At 38.3% G+C, this 19,644-nt stretch overlaps 1 protein-coding gene across 1 annotated transcript in view; it reads left to right on the top strand.

Moving 5' to 3' along the window:
* DCHS2 (dachsous cadherin-related 2) overlaps window positions 1–19,644 on the top strand; it is a gene marked incomplete at both ends in the record, with an annotated part of 288,779 nt that overhangs the window by 188,506 nt on the left and 80,629 nt on the right. Inside the window, 3 exons of the mRNA XM_079716852.1 lie at window positions 1,299–1,456; window positions 2,549–3,389; window positions 6,066–6,305. Coding sequence (XP_079572978.1) covers window positions 1,299–1,456; window positions 2,549–3,389; window positions 6,066–6,305 — 1,239 coding nt within the window. The remainder of the gene's footprint in view (window positions 1–1,298; window positions 1,457–2,548; window positions 3,390–6,065; window positions 6,306–19,644) is intronic.

Here is a 19,644-nt window from a genome sequence, read left to right on the forward strand (position 1 = left end):
TTTATGAGACAACTGGAAATTTAAAAGTTAACTAGATATTTGATAATATTTAGGAATTATTACAAATTTTTAAAAGTATAATATGGTACTGTGATGGTATTAAATTTTCCCTTATCTTTTAGAGATTCATGTTGAAAAACATACAGAAGAAATGATATTATTTCTGAAATTTGCTTCAAAAGATGGTGAAGGGAAATATGTGAATGGGGAATAAGATTAGCCATGAGTTGGGCTTCCATGGTGGTGCAGTGGTTGAGAGTCTGCCTGCTGATGCAGGGGACAAGGGTTCATGCTCCAGTCTGGGAAGATCCCACATGCCGTGGAGCGGCTGGGCCCGTGAACCATGGCCACTGAACACGCGCTTCCGGAGCCTGTGCTCCACAACGGGAGAGGCCACAACAGTGAGAGGCCCACGTACCACCAAAAAAAAAAAAAAAAAAAGATTAGCCATGGGTTGATAAGTATTATTGTTATTTTAAATTATTTTCAAAAATTTTTAATAGGATATTGAATATAGTTCTCTGTGTTACACAGTAGGACCTTGTTGTTTATCCATTCTATATATAATAGTTTGCATCTGCTAATCCCAAACTCCGAATCCAACCTTCCCCCACCTCTCCTCCCCCTTGGCAACCACAAGTCTGTTCGCTATGTCTGTGAGTCTGTTTCTGTCTCATAGATAAGTTCATTTCTGTCATATTTTGGATTCCTATATATAAGTGATACCATATGGTATTTGTCTTTCTCTCTCTGACTTATTTCACTTAGTATGATAATCTCTAGGTCCATCCATGTTGCTGCAAATAGCATGATTTCATTCTTTTCTATGGCTGAGTAGTATTCCATTATATATATGTATCACATCTTCTTTATCCATCTACATGTTGATGGACATTTAGGTTGTTTCCATGTCTTGGCTATTGTAAATAGTGCTGCTATGAACACAGGGGTGCATGTATCTTTCTGAATTAGAGTTTTGTCAGGATATATGCCCAGGAATGGGATTGCTGAATGATATAGCACATGAGTTGATAAATATTGAAGCTAGATGATAGGTACATGAAAGTTCATGATATCACTGTCTACTTTTTTATATGTGAAAATTTCTATGATAATTTTTTTAATCTGTTATGTTTCTTGTCTGTATTTTTAGTATTATCCTTATGGTCATATTCTCACAGAGCTTAAGGTAAATAAATCTTCCAAATGATCACAGGTATATTTGCATTAATTAATTCTCTGTATTCTGCATTGTCAACTAACATTAACTTCTTAATTCTGTGCATGTTTGTGTGTAGAGGGTAGTACTGATCACTTCAAGATTGATGCCAACAGTGGTGAAATAAGAACAACCAGAGTACTTTCACATGATTATGGACCTTCTTACAGGATGACTGTAATTGCCAGCGACCAGGGGGTGCCTCCTCTTCAAGGACAGGCAGTTATTAATATTCAGGTAATAGCTCACATCACACAAAATGTGGAAAGATGCTCTGAGGGTTTTTTTAATTTTATATACAAATGTAGAGTGAAGATACATTAAATATACAAATACCCTTTTTAGAGAGCATTGCAGATGTATGTGTGCATTATATTAAGTTATTTTATTATCACTTGAGAAATGATTAGGTTTAAATAATTTTTTATTTTAACTTTGTACAGTTACTGACAAGATACCTCCATCACTATGTGGATGTTTATCCTGCTTTGTTTATAAAGAACAAAAAGTATCTTTTCTTTTACTTTTTCCTAATTGCAAGGACCTCGTAAATTTGCAGGAGAAACGTGTGTAAATAAATGGCCAATATAAATTGCATAGCTTTTGTCATTATTTTTAAAATTAGGAAAGGCACTTGAGATTTGTATTTTAAGACTTTCCTTTAGTCATAATGAACAAACAAGCTGTAGGAAGTCTCCACAGTAAGAAAAGATTACATCAACACATCAGAAGCAAAATGACTGTTTACAGGAAGATTTTTTTGTTCAAGCATGTGATAATCAGTAATATTAATATATGTATGTATACTAATCAAGAATATATGTCCCCAAGAGTTCTGTTTCCAAATTATATTCTTTATTGATTAAGGATATGTGGGTTAGGAGAAAATTCTGTCATAACATCTCAAGACTCTGGTTTCAGATAAACAAAGACATATGATACTTAAATGTATGCAGATGTTGTCATTAAGGAAATATGAGTCTCTAGGACTTAGAGTAGCTTGGAGCACTAGCTCTCGTACACTGTCTTTGAAGAACCATAAGACTACAGTTCACGTAAACAACAGCGTAGCCTCACCAAACTATCATTGCATCCATTACAGCAAACGGGAGTGGAAAGTCCTATACTTTCTTATCTCCGGGCTATTGTGCAGTTTTCAGTCTTCAGAGGCACACTGGAATTATATAATATAAGAAAAGACATTTTCTCACCAATTAACATGTGTATATTGCACAACTGGAAGGAATTTAGCTTCCAAAGGAATAGCAGCACCTGTAAAGAATTTTTAAAAAAACCCAAATTAACAACTCCTTTTTATTCTTATTTCAGGTGATACCACTATCCAAAGGGAGAGCTCTCATTTCTCAGAATATTAAACACTTAGTTATACCAGAAAACTTGAAGCCTGAAAAAATAATGAGCTTGATAAAGTCACCTGATCACCTTCAACATCATAGTGGAAAGTTACATTTTAGTATCGCTGCAGATGACAAGGATGGTCACTTTGAAGTCGACAGCTCGACAGGAGACTTGTTCCTCTTTAAGGAACTGGATTATGAAATGACGTCTCATTATCTTTTCAGGGTGGTAACTAAAGACCACAGCAGAAGCCCTCCCGTGAGCAGCACAGTCTTCCTTAGTGTTGCTGTGGAAGATCAGAATGACCATTCCCCATCTTTCCGGGAGGAGTTCATTGTGATCAGCGTGGAAGAGAATGCCCCTGTCGGGACTCTGGTGCACGTCTTCAATGCCAAAGATGGCGATGGCGGTTTTTTGAACAGTAGAGTACAATACTTCATTGAAGCCCACCACCCTGGAATGAATCCATTTCTCATCCACCCCTCATTTGGCACTTTGGTCACCGCTTCCCCCCTTGACAGAGAGAGAGTTCCGACTGTTGTCCTGACAGTTACTGCATCCGATCAGGCTGTGAATGTGACAGACCGGCGACTGAGATCGCTAATGGCGAAGGTAGTGATTTTGGATATAAATGACCACAGCCCCACTTTTACATCTTTCCCCATTGCCCTTGTCAAAGAGGATGCCGCAGTGGGCTCCTTGGTGCACCACATAACTGCTCAAGATCCAGACGCAGGAAGGAATGGAAGAGTAACATTCAGCATCCTCTCAGGAAATGAAAATATGGCCTTTATGCTAGATGAGTCATCAGGTACTGTCCTTGTCACTGTCAGTTAAAGCCTGTGATCACTTGCTTACATTTGTCTTTTTCATTTTCCTCTGTTATAAAAATCATAGTTCTCAAGATGCATATGCTTTAAGGAAATTTGACTTAATTTACTGTTTAACTTATACAGATGATAGGCACAGAGGTTGTATTCAGAGAACAAAGAGTAATTGGCCTGTTTGTTAACATTGACCTGCTTTGTAGTTGGCTCACATTTCCTGGGATGAATATACAGTAGCCAACTTCTTTACCCCCATTGTGTGTTTTCATAGGGTAGGAGATGGTACCAAGAGTGAATCAAGGTAGAACATGAGTCAACATTGTTCAAAGACTTTAGTATGGAAACTTATCTCTAAGATCATACAAACATACATTTGTAAATAGTTGGAAATCATGTCTTTTTAAACGGTTGTGTTGATGTTGACATTAAGACCCTTAATTTTCATAATTGAAACACTTTATTTTTGGCAGAAACATTTATTCACTGTCAAGTACTCTTTGGAAATGGCACTCACTGTCACTTTCCTTGTCTTGCTGTTACCATATTGTCAGATAACATCTTCTAAAAATTTTGATGTAGTTTGATGGACAATTATACATTCAAAGTGTCATTCTTGTTATATTGGAAATGAAATTCCCTCAACCTGATTTTCAGAAGATATTGAAGAAATGGACTACCATCTCATTCTCTTAAAAATGAAATCATTTCTGCATGAGCCTTAGAAAAAGATCTCAGATGTATACCATTTTACCCAACTGTTAGTAAGAGCATTATTTGGAATGGGACTGAATGTGTAGAATTTGGAAGTCATGATTATAGTCTGGCTATATACTGTTGGAAAATTTCATCAAAATATTTATTAAATCCTATGCATATGGTTCCGTTCTGAGACCTGCATGAACACCACCTAAAAGCCCAACTGACAGAGAGATAGTCCAGACCCAGTTGCTGATTTCTGTTAGAGCTGGGGTCTCCAAGGATCTATTTCAATGATATTTAAAATGCTTTCCAAAATGGCTAAGGAAAGTCTATTTCAGATTGTTAAAGAAGGTGGATAAAATTAGAATTGTGTCTCGGTAATATAGATATCCTGAATCTTAAACAATTGCAGTGGCTGTTTCAGTTGAGATATTTTTTTCAAAGACATAAAATGCTAATTGCTGAAGGCACTCATATGAAATAGGCTATTTTTCTCTCACAAAGCTCATATTTTTTATCAAGAAGACAAAGTGATATTTTCAATGGCTTTTGGCTATGAAGTGTAAAATGATAAGCAATTATGGAGAAACCATTTTATATATAAAATCTGAATCAGTAAGCCTCTTTAATTATTTGAAGAAAAGTTCTTATAGGAGGAGCACGTGTTAGAGGAGCAAACAGCAATCCTAAAAGAAAAAAATGTGACAATTGGAGTTATGTAACAAATATATGTGTGCAAGTTGCTTATATGAGTTACGTGCTTAAATGGCAGTTGGATGGAGACATTGTATCCGTGAAGTTTATTGTCCGAGTTATAAAGTCTTTACTATATTTTTTTTTTTTTTTTTTTTTTTTTTTTTTTTGCGGTACGCGGGCCTCTCACCATTGTGGCCTCTCCCGCTGTGGAGCACAGGCTCCGGACACGCAGGCTCAGCGGCCATGGCTCACGGGCCCAGCCGCTCTGCGGCATGTGGGATCTTCCCAGACCGGGGCACGAACCCGTGTCCCCTGCATCGGCAGGCAGACTCTCAACCACTGCACCACCAGGGAAGCCCAGTCTTTACTATTTTTTGTTAATAAAAAAAGACAGTTAAATGAGATTAGTATAAAGAGACTATAACTCTTTAACAAAAACTAAATCTCTTAAAGGATGTAGCCATACTTTTTGTAACTTGGTCACTTTTACACATGAAGTGTCCTTTGACATGAAGAGGGATACTGTTAGAACCTAGATATTTTTTTAAATGATGGTAGAGGGACTTTCCTGGTGGTACAATGGTTAAGACTCCACCCTCCCAATGAAACCAGGTTTGTGGTTTTTTTTTTTTTTTTCCGATACGCGGGCCTCTCACTGTTGTGGCCTCTCCCGCTGCGGAGCACAGGCTCCGGATGTGCAGGCTCAGTGACCATGGCTCACGGACCCAGCTGCTCCGCGGCACGTGGGATCCTCCCGGACTGGGGCACGAACCCGTGTCGCCTGCATCGGCAGGCGGATTCTCAACCACTGCGCCACCAGGGAAGCCCTGAAACCAGGTTTGATCCCTGGTCATGGAACTAGATTCCACATGCATGCTGAAACTAAGAGTTCGCGTGCCGCAGCTAAGGAGTCCACATGCAGCAATTAAGACCTGGCGCAACCAAATAAATAAATATTAAAAAAAATGAAGGTAGATATTGTGTAGATAAATATTCTTGATGTAATCATCTTAGTAGATGATACGTTATGGATTATTTCTGAATTCTCATTCATCCTTATAATTTAAATTAGAATGACTTTTCTAATTTAAAATGTTCTATTTTATTCCAGATAATATATAAATTTAAAGTTGGTTTAATAATATTTATTATTTACCAGAGAAAGCTTCTGAATTTTTAGCAACTTAGATGAGTTAGACAAAAGTAGAGTAAGCATGACTTCTCCAAAGAATATTGCCTATTGCTTTTCTCTTCTTTCAAAACAGGTTTACTAATTACTACTTCGCCTTTGGATTATGAGTTTAAAAGTCAGTACATTCTGACCCTTCTGGCACTGGATGGTGGCACACCAACACTTTCTTCATCCCAGACTTTGACAATTACTGTTCTTGATGTAAACGATGAGGCCCCAGTATTTAAACAGCGCCTATATGAAGCTTCAGTTAAAGAAAATCAAAATCCAGGGGAGTTTGTCACAAGAGTTGAAGCTGTGGACAGAGATTCAGGTAACTCAAAAATATGAGAACTAAGTAATTGATGTTAAAAGCAAAAATTGACATTTACCAGAAAATTGAAAACAGTTGCTAGTTATTTCAAACTTCTAGAATATCTTTAATTAGCATACACAGAAAAAAAAATTGAATGCATAATGTGTACTTTTTTAAAATTAATTTATTTATTTTTGGCTGTGTTGGGTCTTCGTTTCTGTGAGAGGGCTTTCTCTAGTTGCGGCGAGCGGGGGCCACTCTTCATCGCAGTGCGCGGGCCTCTCACTGTCGTGGCCTTCTCCTGTTGCGGAGCACAGGCTCCAGACGCACAGGCTCAGTAGCTGTGGCGCACGGGCTTAGTTGCTCTGCGGCATGTGGGATCTTCCCAGACCAGGGCTCGAACCCGTTCCCCTGCATTAGCAGGCAGATTCTCTACCACTGCTCCACCAGGGAAGCCCCATAATGTGTACTTTTTATAGCATTTGCTTGTATTGATTTTTATTATTACTTATAGTAGAGTGATGCATATCTAATTAATATACAATTTATTGATTTGATTTTGATAGTACACAGAAGTATAGACGAAGGATCACACTTTTTTCAGACTGTATAGCTAGATACATGGAGTATCAGAAGGTAAATCGTTCTTTATTTTCTCTATATGTAGCATAATGGAAGAGATAGGATGCTGGTGTCAGACTGCCTGGCTTTGAATCCTAGAACCACCACTTAAGCTGTGTAACCTTTAATAAGCTATATACTAGCTCTCTCTGATCCTCTGTTTGCTTATCTGTAAAATGGGGATTATAATACAACCTAATTCGTAGTTCTGTTATGAATATGAATGAGTTATTACCTACAAAGAGCTGAGACCAGTATCTGACACAGTAAACAGTCAATAAATGTTAACTTCCATCACTACTGTATTACTGTTGTGTTATTAATATCAACCACTGTGTTCAGACAAATGACTTTGAAGTAAACAGTTGCTGTGGCTAGGAATTTATAAATGTCTTAGAATTGCTTTTCAATATCACTATGGCTTTTTTGGCCATGTAAGCTTCAGTAACTTTAATAATATCCTTTTTCTAATTTTAAACAAAATAATTATAAAAATTATAGTGAAGTAGTTGCCATTAACAGCATATGCTGAATGTTCCCATCTGAATTAATACAAATAGTTTAATAAGCCAGTCTTTTTAAATTCACATTTGTATATAGCAAGTGGCAATACATAATCAATATAATATTTTGTTCTTTTCTTGCAAGAATTGTAACAGATGTTTCTATGGAAATAATAGTATGAAAACTAGCACTTTCCTCCTAAATTATTCATCAAAGTGGTAAAAGATACATTGTCTTGAACTTTTAAATTATATACCATTTAGATGCTTTGCACTTTTGGGAAACATCATCTTTTAATGAAATGCATTTTATGTGATGCAGTGAAGACTTTCAAGGGCCAACCCAATTTTCTCTTTTGACCAGAGTGGGGCAGTGTGATCAAAGAGTTTTGCTTACTGTGCTCACCAAGAGGGCTGGAGTGTGCTAACAATTGCTTGTCCCAACTCCGCTTAAAGAATTTAGCACATTTCTGGCAGTGTGGTTTTTAGTTGATAGAAACAATGGAGAATATACATAAGCTTTGTGTTTCCAATATAACCAGTTTAGTAAAGTTCTCTGAGAGGATTCTCTGGTGTAAATTGAATAATGCAGAGCTCTGGGCAACACAGAAACCACTTCCCAAAGTACACAGACATATGCTGAACCCATCACTGACATGTAATTTAGCAAGCGTTTAAAGTCTGTAAAATGCTTCCTCCCTTTGGCTTTATTTTATTAATTTTATTTTTTAGAATGGACTGTACTTAAAAGATTTATTTGCTTTAATATTTGAAGGCGAAAAGAATTTCTCTCAAATTTTTTCGTATGTCAACTAAAGATGATTACCATAAATACGCTTTCCAAATTTTACTGTCAAATTGCCAAGTGTTAGTGTAATTTTCTTTTGGAATGAATGGTCTGCAACCTGTTACTTATAATTGAATTGAAAGTTCATTATTCTAGAGATTATGGTTTGCCAGGGAATTTAGATGCAAAATTGCTGGTTTTCTGGCTTTGGCTTTATGGATGTTTGAGATACACATTAGCATCTCCTGAGTCTCACGCACCTTCACAAGTTTTGTGGGCAATTTTGGTTTACTGGAAATCTCAGTGTTTTTAATGAAGCCAGATCTGTTAAGCCAGTGGTTATGTAAATGCATGTGAATTTGGGTGTATGCATGTGTTTTTGAACATATTTTTCCTAAATCTTTTTTTTTTTTTTTTTGCTTATTGGGTTAAGACAATGAAAAAGGATTATGCACAAGAATTAAATGATGTAGTCAGGATTTTAACATAACTGGCATCATATTGGAATTTATGAATGGTTTACTTTATAGTCTGTATTTTTTAAAATATTATAACATTACTTAATACGAGAAAGGTTAACATGCGTTTTCTAGCATTCTACAATGTAGTTTTTAAAAGTGTAAGCCTAACAGCATTGTTTGGCATTCAAAACCCATAGGAATTTGAGCACTGAATGTTTATGATGTATGACTCACACTGGTTCTAACAGGAGTTTTTTCTTGTATTAAAAGGGAAAAACAACTACCACTTTTTAACTAAGATATTAAAACTGCTGCAGCATTTGGTGCCAACGACAAGAGCTCCATTGTTAGTGGGAAAACATCTATCCCCAGGGGTACCTCTCCCCCAGTCCTGGGAGGAAAGGGTACCCCAGAAGGGAAGATGACTCAGTCCTGGTGATGCATTGGCTTATTCATGGTGAATACAAAATAATTCAACAGCACATCATCATACAAAAATGTCAAATTCTATAGTGAAATCTTATTCTCCATCCCATAAAAAATGTATTCTGTATCTGGATTTATCTTGAACAAACTTTACATCTGGTTTCCCAGAAACTGCCTCATGCTGGATGCACAACCCCACCCAACAGCCTGCTCTCGGAGCAAAGGAGAAACACCACCATGACAGTATTTCATCTATTTCATTGAATCTAAGACATTATTAATTGTAAGAAGCAACTAACTTCAGATATATTAAAATTTGGGAGGAAAATGTGTCTTAGAATTAATGAAAAAATTAAATAGAAAAAAAAGGACTACTCACCCAGAGACAATCACTATTAAAACTTTGAAATATAATCCTATTTCATTTAATACATGGTGTTTTGATTATATGATTGTCTAATTTTCTGCCTGCCTTTTAAGCTGTGAACTCATGGATTCAGAACATATTTTACTTGCTTTTATCCCAGGTCCCTAAGATAATGCAAGCTATGACATAGGAGTTGAGTAAATATTTTTGACTATATGATTTGAGAAACCAGAACATCTGTGAAATAGGCTGCTACAAGCTGCCTTCACTCTTCAGAACTCATTTATTTGTTTATTCCTTCATTCAATCAGCAAGGCACAATCCTGTTTTTCCTTTAGAAATGTTTGAGTTGTGTAGGCATTGTACAGTTGAGGAATTACATGAAAAATGATTTTCATAAAAAGTAAATCTGAAAACAACACTCCCTTGGTCAGAATTCTTTATTAATTCCTCATGGTTTTGAGGATGAAGTTCTCTTCTCTTTTAGCTTAACAACTAGACATTTTAATAAGAGACTGTAGCTTTCCTCTCTATTCTCAACTCCTATCACTCACCTGCCTTTACTGTAGGACAGGGTTATGAAAACTTTTCTCTGTAAAGGGCAAGATAGTGAATATTTTAGGTTTTTCAGGCTATATAGTCTCTACTACTTAATTCTGATGTTGGAGCAAGACAACAGCAATAGATAATACATAAAGAATTGAGTGTGGCTAGGTTTTAGCAGAACTTCACAAAATCAGGGGCGCAGGCTGTATTTGTCCAGTGGGTTTGCCAACCACTGGTCTAACAGATGTATCTAATTAAGACATCTACGTTTCTTACAATTTTCTGATCATCAGATCCAATTATGATGTCATCACGGTAGTAGATCAGGTGATGATCTACTGGATGCTGAGATGATCTTTATCTCTGCTGAGTAGATGATGGCTGATAGTGGAAGAGTTTACATAAAGATGTACTGTTGTTCCTGCTGGATGAAAGCAGATCACTTGTGATAGCCCTTACAAATTGGTATAGTGTTGGTTCTCATTTCAGTTACTGTGTTCTTCAACTGTTTTGTTGTTCTTTATATTTTCTAACTCTTTGTTTAAAACTTCTTATAACTTCTTGCTCTGTGCATCCATTCATTTCCCAAGTTCCTAGATCATCTTTACAGTCATTACTCTGAACTCTTTCTCAGGTAGATTGCCTATCTCCATGTTGTTTAGTTATTCTTCTGGGGTTTTATCTTGGTCCTTCATCTGGAACATATTCCTCTGTTGTCTCATTTTGTCTAAATTTTTTTGTATTTTTATATATGTTTTGTTTCTCAACCTTGGAGAAATGGCCCTCTGTAGGGGATGTCCTAAATGTCTCAGCAGTACAGTCTCCTCTCATGACCCAAGGACCAGAGACCAGGTGGTCCCAGGGTAGGTTCTGACCTGTGTTTGTGGACTCGGTTCTGCAGGCTGCAGGACTGACTTTTCTTGCTTCTGGCAAGAAAACTGCCCTCCCCCCTGGTGGATGAGGCTGGTCTAGAGGCTTGTGCAGGCTTCCTAGTGGGAGGGGCTAGTGCCTATGTAATAGGGAAGAACCTTTTGTATTCTATTGCAAGTTAATCACTAAAGGGATGTTGCCCGAAAGCTTAAATTATACATAATGACCCAACTCTCAGAACCCTGCCTCCCAGGTAATGAGCATTAAGCTAAAATACCTTTGTTTAACTCACAGGAAACATCCTGACCAGGTCCACCAGTGAATGACTGCAGGGAGGAAGAAATTAACACAGCCCCTCCGGAGGCTGATGGGAACCAGGAAGTGTTTGACTTTACTCCCTCCCCTTTTAGTGTAAAAGAAGCCTGAATTCTACCTCAGGCAAGGTGGTTCTTTGGGGCATGAGCCCTCCATCTTCTCGCTTTTCTGGCTTTCCAAATAAAGTCATTACTCCTTGCCCCAACAACTTGTCTCTCAATTACTGGCCTGTTGTGTGGCTAGCGGTATGAGCTTAGACTTGGTAACACTTGCCCACTGATGAGTGGATTTGGGTCTTGGCCCTCTGGTGGTCAGGAGTGTCAAGGAGTATGTCTAGAGCCAGCTGTGGGCTCAGGAAGTCTTTAGGCAGTGTGTTTGCTGATGGGCAGGGCTGTGTTCCCATCCTGTTGGTTGTTTGGCCTGAGGCATCCCAGCACTGGATCCTGCAAGCTACTGTGTGAGGTCAGGTCTTGGTGCCAAAATGTCCGCCTCCAGGAAAGCTCATGCTGATGAATACTCCCTGGTACATGCACCACCAGTGTCCTTGTCCTCAGATAAACCACAGCTGCCCACCCTCCCTCCATCTCCCCAGGAGACCCTTCAAGATCAGCAAGTAGGTCTGACCCAGGGTCCTATGAAGTCACTGCTTTTGCAGTCCTCCAAGAGTAGAGTCTCTGTTTCCCCCAGTCCTGTGGAGTTCCTGCAATCAAGACCTGCTGGCCTTTAAAGCCAAATGCTCTGGGGGTTCAATCCTCCATATTCCAGACCCCCAGGCTGGGGAGCCTGATATGGGCCTCAGAACTCTCACTCCTGTGGGAAAACTTCTGCAATATAATTGTTCTCCAGTTTGTTGGTTGCCTAACCGAGGGGTATGGAATTTGATTATATCATGAATCCTCCCCTCCTACCATCTCACTGTGGCTTCTTCTTTATGTCTTTGGATGTATAATGTCTTTTTTTCATAGGTTCCAGTCTTTTATCGATGGTTGTTCAGAGTTAGTTGTGATTTTGGTGTGCTCATGAGAGGAGGTGAGCTCAGGGTTGTTTTACTCTGCCATCTTGTCCAGGAAGTTCGAGAGTGTTGGTACTCAAAAGGTGGTCTCCGGGACCAGTGACACCATCATCCACAGCCTACACAGAGGGCAACTACCAGAGGACATTTAAAGGATGCTGGTGTCCCTCTAACCAATGGCTTTCCCAGGGTTTTTATGAAGGGAGAATCCTCTGAACTGTTGGTAAATGTAGCTAGAGGAGGGTGGTGGGCATGTCATGATAAATGGAAAATTTACCATTGGTAAATCCATCTTAATGTTCTTCTCCATTTCCTTAAGCTTTTTGATTCCTTTCTGTATAGTATGCAAGGGAAGATCTGGCATCTCAATCTCAATGATGATAGACCACTATTGAATGCAGCCAATCAAAAGAAACTGTCAAGGGAAATAACTAAAAGATCTAGCACATTAAATTCAGAATCTCTGGTAGGAACACCACATCAATAAATCCAGCTGAAACCAAAGTACTATTTTATCTTCCTGGGTTTCACATCCTTAGAATTGATTTCCACACATTTTCCACAGATTTATTCCAATGTAAGTTAGAAAAATCTTGCTATTATTTTACAACTATAAGCTGTCTCTAATTGAGTCATGTTTGCATGTAACTGCCTGCAGTATGTTGAGATCTGACTCTGGTTGTAGGTCTTCTCGTGAATAGGTATCCCCTTGCAAGAAGTTACCTGTTATATATCTGCTACTCAGTTTGGTTCTGATCTTCAGAGAGATTAATTTGGGGGTTTCCTTGAGCTGCGACTTTAAAGACTCAGCTTATAATTTTCTTTCTGTAAGTTCCCATTGCATTCAGAGACAGCCAGTTCACATCATACTACTTTTACTATCCCATGGCCAAAGTCAGCCGCACTTGGTCCTCTAAGGAATAGAAATCCTTTAATAGTCAGTTCATCACAGTCAAACACAGGTGATAATTTAAACGATCATGGTACCATTGCAAATGAGAAATTACTAGTGCTCCATTTCCTGTGGGCAGGGAACCCAGCATTGTCTTTATGGCCAAAGGCATAACCAAATCAATCTCAGAATCCCTAGTACCTGGGGCCCAATCCTGGTGCCAAGTACCATATCAATCAGGTGCAGTCAGGAAAACCAGCTATTACAATACAGGTGTTGGAAGGCTGAATAAACAGAAACGGAATCCTGAAGTAACCCAGAAAAAAATAACTGTAGGAAGCAGCTACCATCCCTAATCCCTGGAAACAAGGAGAAGAGGTCGAGATTATCAGAACCTAGGGAAAAAATGAGAGGAGGGTCCTTGCAGAACCTGGTCTGGGAGTGCCAAAAGAGACAGAAAGTTGTGAGAAGTTTCTACACTAGAAGAAATGGCGTTGCTGACAGGGAAAATAAGAAAAAAGGAAGAAGAAGTCCCATCTTCTCTCCTCTGACCTCAGTCTCCCTCGAGGGTCCCTTTGTGGCAGATCCTAAGAGGGGCTCAGCTGGCAAAGGAGATTCTGCACAGCTGTGGTATGCAGTTTCCCCAGCCCCAGCATCGCAGGGCGGAATGGCGAAGAACGGATTCAGAGCCGAGTCACAACAGTTTAATAACTAGTACACCATGTAAAGGACAGAGGGAGGAGCTGGCAGAGGGAACAGCAGCTACAAAGGCTCCAACAGAAAGACACTTAGCATGATCAGAGAGCAAAAGTGAAGCCCGTGGGCCAGGAATATAGTGCAGGAGCAAGTATATGAGAAGAGCTTGAGTCCACATCACATGAGACTTTGCAGACTGCGGTATGGTGTTTGGTTTCTATTTTGAATGCATTCAAACACTTTCTTCCCCCTTCCTTGTTAAATCCTATTTATCTTTAGGGTCTAAACTTATACAAAAAGCAACACATACTCACTCAGTTATGTCTTACCATGTGGAATTGTAATTGTTTGCTTACTTCTCTGCATCCAGTGCTACACTATAAGCACTGTGAGAGCAAAGAATGTGTCTTCTTGCCAGCAGTTATATCCTTAGCACCTGGCGTGGTACCTTGGCACCCGCTATCACTCTCTCTATATGTTTATTGAATAAGATAATAAATGAACAAACTATCTACCTGTGATAAGTCTTCCCTGATCCCCTTCCTCGGTGATTTCACATATTCCCCCACACCATCTCCCCCACTAGAGGGGAACTCTGAGGACCAAGATAATTACTCATTATTCAATGGTATCTTTCCAGTGCCTGGCACTTGGTAAATGTGCACTGCATAAATAAACACATAAGTGAATGAATCAATCAACCAAATAACTGGAGCTCAATACATATGTGTCATCTGCATATAGGTGGAAACCGAAGCCAATGAAGTGGGAAAGAAGTGGAGTGAATTCCTTCCTCCCTCCTTCCCTCTCCTCTTCTCTCCCTGCCTTCCTGTCTCTCTCTTTTTTCCTTCCTTTCTGTGTTTTTTAACATCAGTCAGCAATATCTGAAGCCAAGAGAAAACAAGTCAACTAAACATGGTCAGTAGATCTTACAACCAGAAGCTTATTGGTGACTGTAAAAAGAATAACTAGATATGACAGTGGTTTCAAGCTAGGTGCAGAGAATTTTTAAAAGATACTTGGCTATAAAGAGGAGGAAAAAACTCTTGTTTCTTACAGCTAAAATATAATTTAAGGAAAAAATATAAATGGGAAAGATTAGAACTGACAGGAAAATTTCAAGAGGGTATTTGAAAAATTACTTTTGCCATTGAGACACAAAGCAGGAGGTAGAGTTGAATACAGATGCAGAAAGTTGAGGAAGCTTTTTCCCAATGCCTCCATTTTCTCTAGGAAATAGGAAGGGAAGTGATTTGTGAGAGTGAACCAGGGGGTGGTCGGGTAGAAGTCATGAATAGGAGAGGGGTGACCAAGGGGATCTGGAAAGATTGCCAGATGACAGTAACATTTCAGTGACCTCCATCTATGCTGTTGTGAAGTTTTCTCCAGCCCCAGTTATATGCTGAATATTCCAGGAGGACAGAGAGATGGCTGGAATGAATCTGGACTGAGGTTTCGCTGGCCTTCTTTGGTAAAAAGCCACAGTACCTGAGGAAATTTGCAAGGTTGCCAAAGTGTTAATTCATGGGGCTGGACTGAAGAGGAAAGGAAATGAACTGAAGAGGGGTATCCTAGAGTAGGAGAAAGCAAGAAGTCATAAGACTGTAGGTCTTGAGGTCTAAGAACAAATATATGTATGTGTACACACACACACACACACACATCCTTTCGGGTGTTGTAAGCATATCACTGAATATCTTCAGATCCAGATTTCCCATTTTCTTAGTAAGGTGATGGAATTAGACTCAATAATCTCTATTTTACTTTTATTTTCTTGGTTCTCAAGTTTGATGATGTTGTGTTTGATCTGGAGGATTATAAGTGTGTGAGGAGGAAGAAGCAAGGCACTAATTGAATTCTAAAAGAGCCATAGTATAATACTTTAAATTTAGCTCACATTATTTAAGTTGTGAAGGGTGTGAAGATTGGTGTGTGAAATCGTATATGTGCAAACTACAGTTATAAATAAAGATCTCATTTATCCTTAATAATATACTAGGAGGATTGAAGGTGAGTAGATTGTTACCTTAGGGATCAAAGCTATATAGAGTAATAGAAATGATAAAATCTGAAAGTTTCTAAAGTGTCAGGGGAGTATTGGATACAAAGGTAAAGCACATTAGAGAATAAGTAGACCAATAGGAGGAAGGGAAACGGAAAAGATTTGAGTTTATGTTTAAGAATGTGAAGACATTTTCTAGAGTTGACAAGTGTTAGGAGTTTAAACTGTATAATATATAATATAATATGTAATATATAATATGTATAATGTGTAATAACATATTATAAATGAGTGAATTATTGAAAAATTAAGGGTCCAAAAATTAAAAGATGCTGTTCTCCATGAAAGCTCCCTGCAGGTAGGGGCCATACCTGTTGGATTCACCACTCTCTCTTTGGCAAACAGCACTGTGCTTGGCACCTAGTTATGCTCCAAATGTTTGAGGAACAAAGAAAGTAGATCTAAGTTGGTATAGTCCCCATTTTCATAATGTAGGATGAGATAGGAATAACAAATTTTATCAATCTGGAATTTTAAAAAATTCTGTCTTGACCAAAGAAGAGATTAAGATCATTATGAGATCAAAGAAATCACTATGAACATTAAATAATCATTAATATAATAATATGCCTAATGCCTAATGACAGAATAAATTTTCTGGTGACCTCTGATTATACCATATCATATACTTTGATCCTGCCTTATTAGACTTTTTTCTCAAGGTTATTAAAATGCCTGCAGATAATCCCAAATATCCTTTCTCTTTCAAGTAACATAGTAAGAAGTCATGTATATTTATTCTTGTATAAAACTAGCATTATATTCCACTTTTTCCAGCACTCAGTTCTATATTGTATCTACTAGATCATAGGAGATGAAAATTTATTTTTTAAGACAGGCAAGATGGAAATGTGTAACTGAAGTTTTTTGGTTAAGTCCAAAGAAGAGTATTTCATCATTTATTAAAGTGTAAATCATATATGCTAAGTACTATGTCTGTACCTAGATACTCGTCAGTGAAGAAAAGAACATAGGAAAATGACTGAAAGGAACTTGTGTGAAGTGCAAATAAACTGCAATGTCATGGGATAAACTCGTTCAAGTTAATGGTATGAGAGATCTTCATACCCAGTGATGGAAATGATGTGATACTTTTCTCAGAAGGGAAATGAAACTGCAGAAATATAGGAAGAATTATTTTCAAAATCCATAATAACATGGTACCACATTTCTCACTCCAGATAACAGACTGAATGCTAAGTAGAAAACAAAATGAACCAAAAATACACACATGAGCAATTCTGCATGCTCACCTCCTGTCTGGAGAATGAACAGAGTAACATAACTGGGCACAAGCATTTTCGTTTGTTTGTTTGTGTTTATTTATTTATTTATTTATTTAAAAATCTTTACTGGAGTATAATTGCTTTACAATGGTGTGTTACTTTCTGCTTTATAACAAAGTGAATCAGTTATACATATACATATATCCCTATATCTCTTCCCTCTTGCGTCTCCCTCCCTCCCACCCTCCCTATCCCACCCCTCCAGGTGGTCACAAAGCACCGAACTGATCTCCCTGTGCTATATGGCTGCTTCCCACTAGCTATCTATTTTACATTTGGTAATGTATATATGTCCATGCCACTCTCTCACTTTGTCACAGCTTACCCTTCCCCCTCTCCATATCTTCAAGTCCATTCTCTAGTAGGTCTATGTTTTTATTCCCATCTTCTTCCTAGGTTCTTCATGAACATTTTTTTTCTAAGACTCCATAGATATGTGTTAGCATACGGTATTTGTTTTTCTCTTTCTGACTTACTTCATGCTGTATGACAGACTCTAGGTCCAACCACTTCACTACAAAAAACTCAATTTTGTTTCTTTCTATGGCTGAGTAATATTCCATTGTATATATGTGCTACATCTTCTTTATCCATTCATCTGTTGATGGACACTAATGTTGCTTCCATGTCCTGGCTATTGTAAATAGAGCTTCAAAGAACATTGTGGTACATGATTTTTTTTTTTTTTTTTTTGCAGTACGCGGGCCTCTCACTCTTTTGGCCTCTCCCATTGTGGAGCACAGGCTCTGGACGCACAGGCTCAGCAGCCATGGCTCACGGGCCCAGCCGCTCCGTGGCATGTGGGATCTTCCCGGACCGGGGCACGAACCCGTGTCCCCTGCATCGGCAGGCAGACTCTTAACCACTGAGCCACCAGGGAAGCCACATGACTATTTTTGAATTACGGTTTTCTCAGGGTATATGCCCAGTAGTGGGATTGCTGGGTCGTATGGTAGTTCTATTTTTAAGGAACCTCCATACTGTTCTCCATAGGGGCTGCATCAATTTACATTCCCATCAACAGTGCAAGAAGGTTCCCTTTTCTCCACACCCTCTGCAGCATTTATTGTTTCTAAATTTTTTGATGATGGCCATTCTGACCGGTGTGAGATGATATCTCATTGTACTTTTGATTTGCATTTCTCTAATGATTAATGATGTTGAACATTCTTTCATGTGTTTGTTGGCAATCTGTATGTCTTCTTTGGAGAAATGCCTGTTTAGGTCTTCTGCCCATTTTTGGGTTGGGTTGTTTGTTTTTTTGCTATTGAGCTGCATGATCTGCTTGTAAATTTTGAAGGTTAGTTCTTTCTTAGTTGCTTCATTTGCAAATATTTTCTCCCATTCTGAGGGCTGTCTTTTCATCTTTTTTATGATTTCCTTTGCTGAGCAAAAGCTGTTGAGCCTCATTAGGCCCCATTTGTTTATTTTTGTTTTTATTTCCATTTCTCTAAGTGGTGGGTCCAAAAGGATCTTGCTGTGATTTATGTCATAGAGTGTTCTGCCTATGTTTTCCTCTAAGAGTTTAATAGTGTCTGACCTTGCAGTTAGGTCTTTAATCCATTTTGAGTTTATTGTTGTGTATGGTATTAGGGAGTGTTCTAATTTCATTCTTTTACATGTAGCTGTCCAGTTTTCCCAGCACCACTTATTGAAGACGCTGTCTTTTCTCCACTGTATATTCTTGCAGCCTCCTTTATCAAAGATAAGGTGGTCATATGTGCATGAGGTTATCTCTGGGATTTCTATCCTGTTCCATTGATCTATATTTCTGGTTTTGTGCCAGTACCATAGTGTCTACATTACTGTAGCTTTTTAGTATAATTGGAAGTCTGGGAGCCTGATTTCTCCAGCTCCGATTTTCTTTCTGAATATTGCTTTGGCTATTCGGGGTCTTTTGTGTTTCCATACAAATTGTGAAATTTTTTGTTCTAGGTCTGTGAAAAATGTCAGTGGTAGTTTGATAGGGATTGCCTTGAAACTGTAGATTGCTTTGGGTAGTAGAGCCATGTTCACAATGTTGATTCTTCCAATCTGAGAACATGGCATATCTCTCCATCTATTTGTATCATGTTTAATTTCTTTCTTCAGTGTCTTATAATTTTCTGCATACAGGTCTTTTGTCTACTTAGGTAGGTTTATTCCTAGATAATTTATTCTTTTGTTGCAATGGTAAATGAGAGTGTTTTCTTAAATTCATTTTCAGATTTTTCATCATTAGTGTATAGGAATGCAAGAGATTTCTGTGCATTAATTTTGTATCCCGCTACTTTACCAAATTCATTGATTAGCTCTAGTAGTTTTCTGGCAGCATCTTTAGGATTCTCTATGTGTAGTATCGTGTCATCTGAAAAGAGTGACAGTTTTACTTCTTCTTTTCCGATTTGGATTCCTTTTATTTCTTTTTCTCCTCTAATTGCTGTGGCAAAACTTCCAAAACTATGTTGAATAATAGTGGTGAGAGTGGGCAACCTTGTCTTTTTCCTGATCTTAGTGGAAATAGTTTCAGTTTC

This window comes from Hyperoodon ampullatus (genome assembly GCF_949752795.1).
Source record: "Hyperoodon ampullatus genome assembly, chromosome: 1".
NCBI classification, from domain to species: Eukaryota; Metazoa; Chordata; class Mammalia; order Artiodactyla; family Ziphiidae; genus Hyperoodon; species Hyperoodon ampullatus.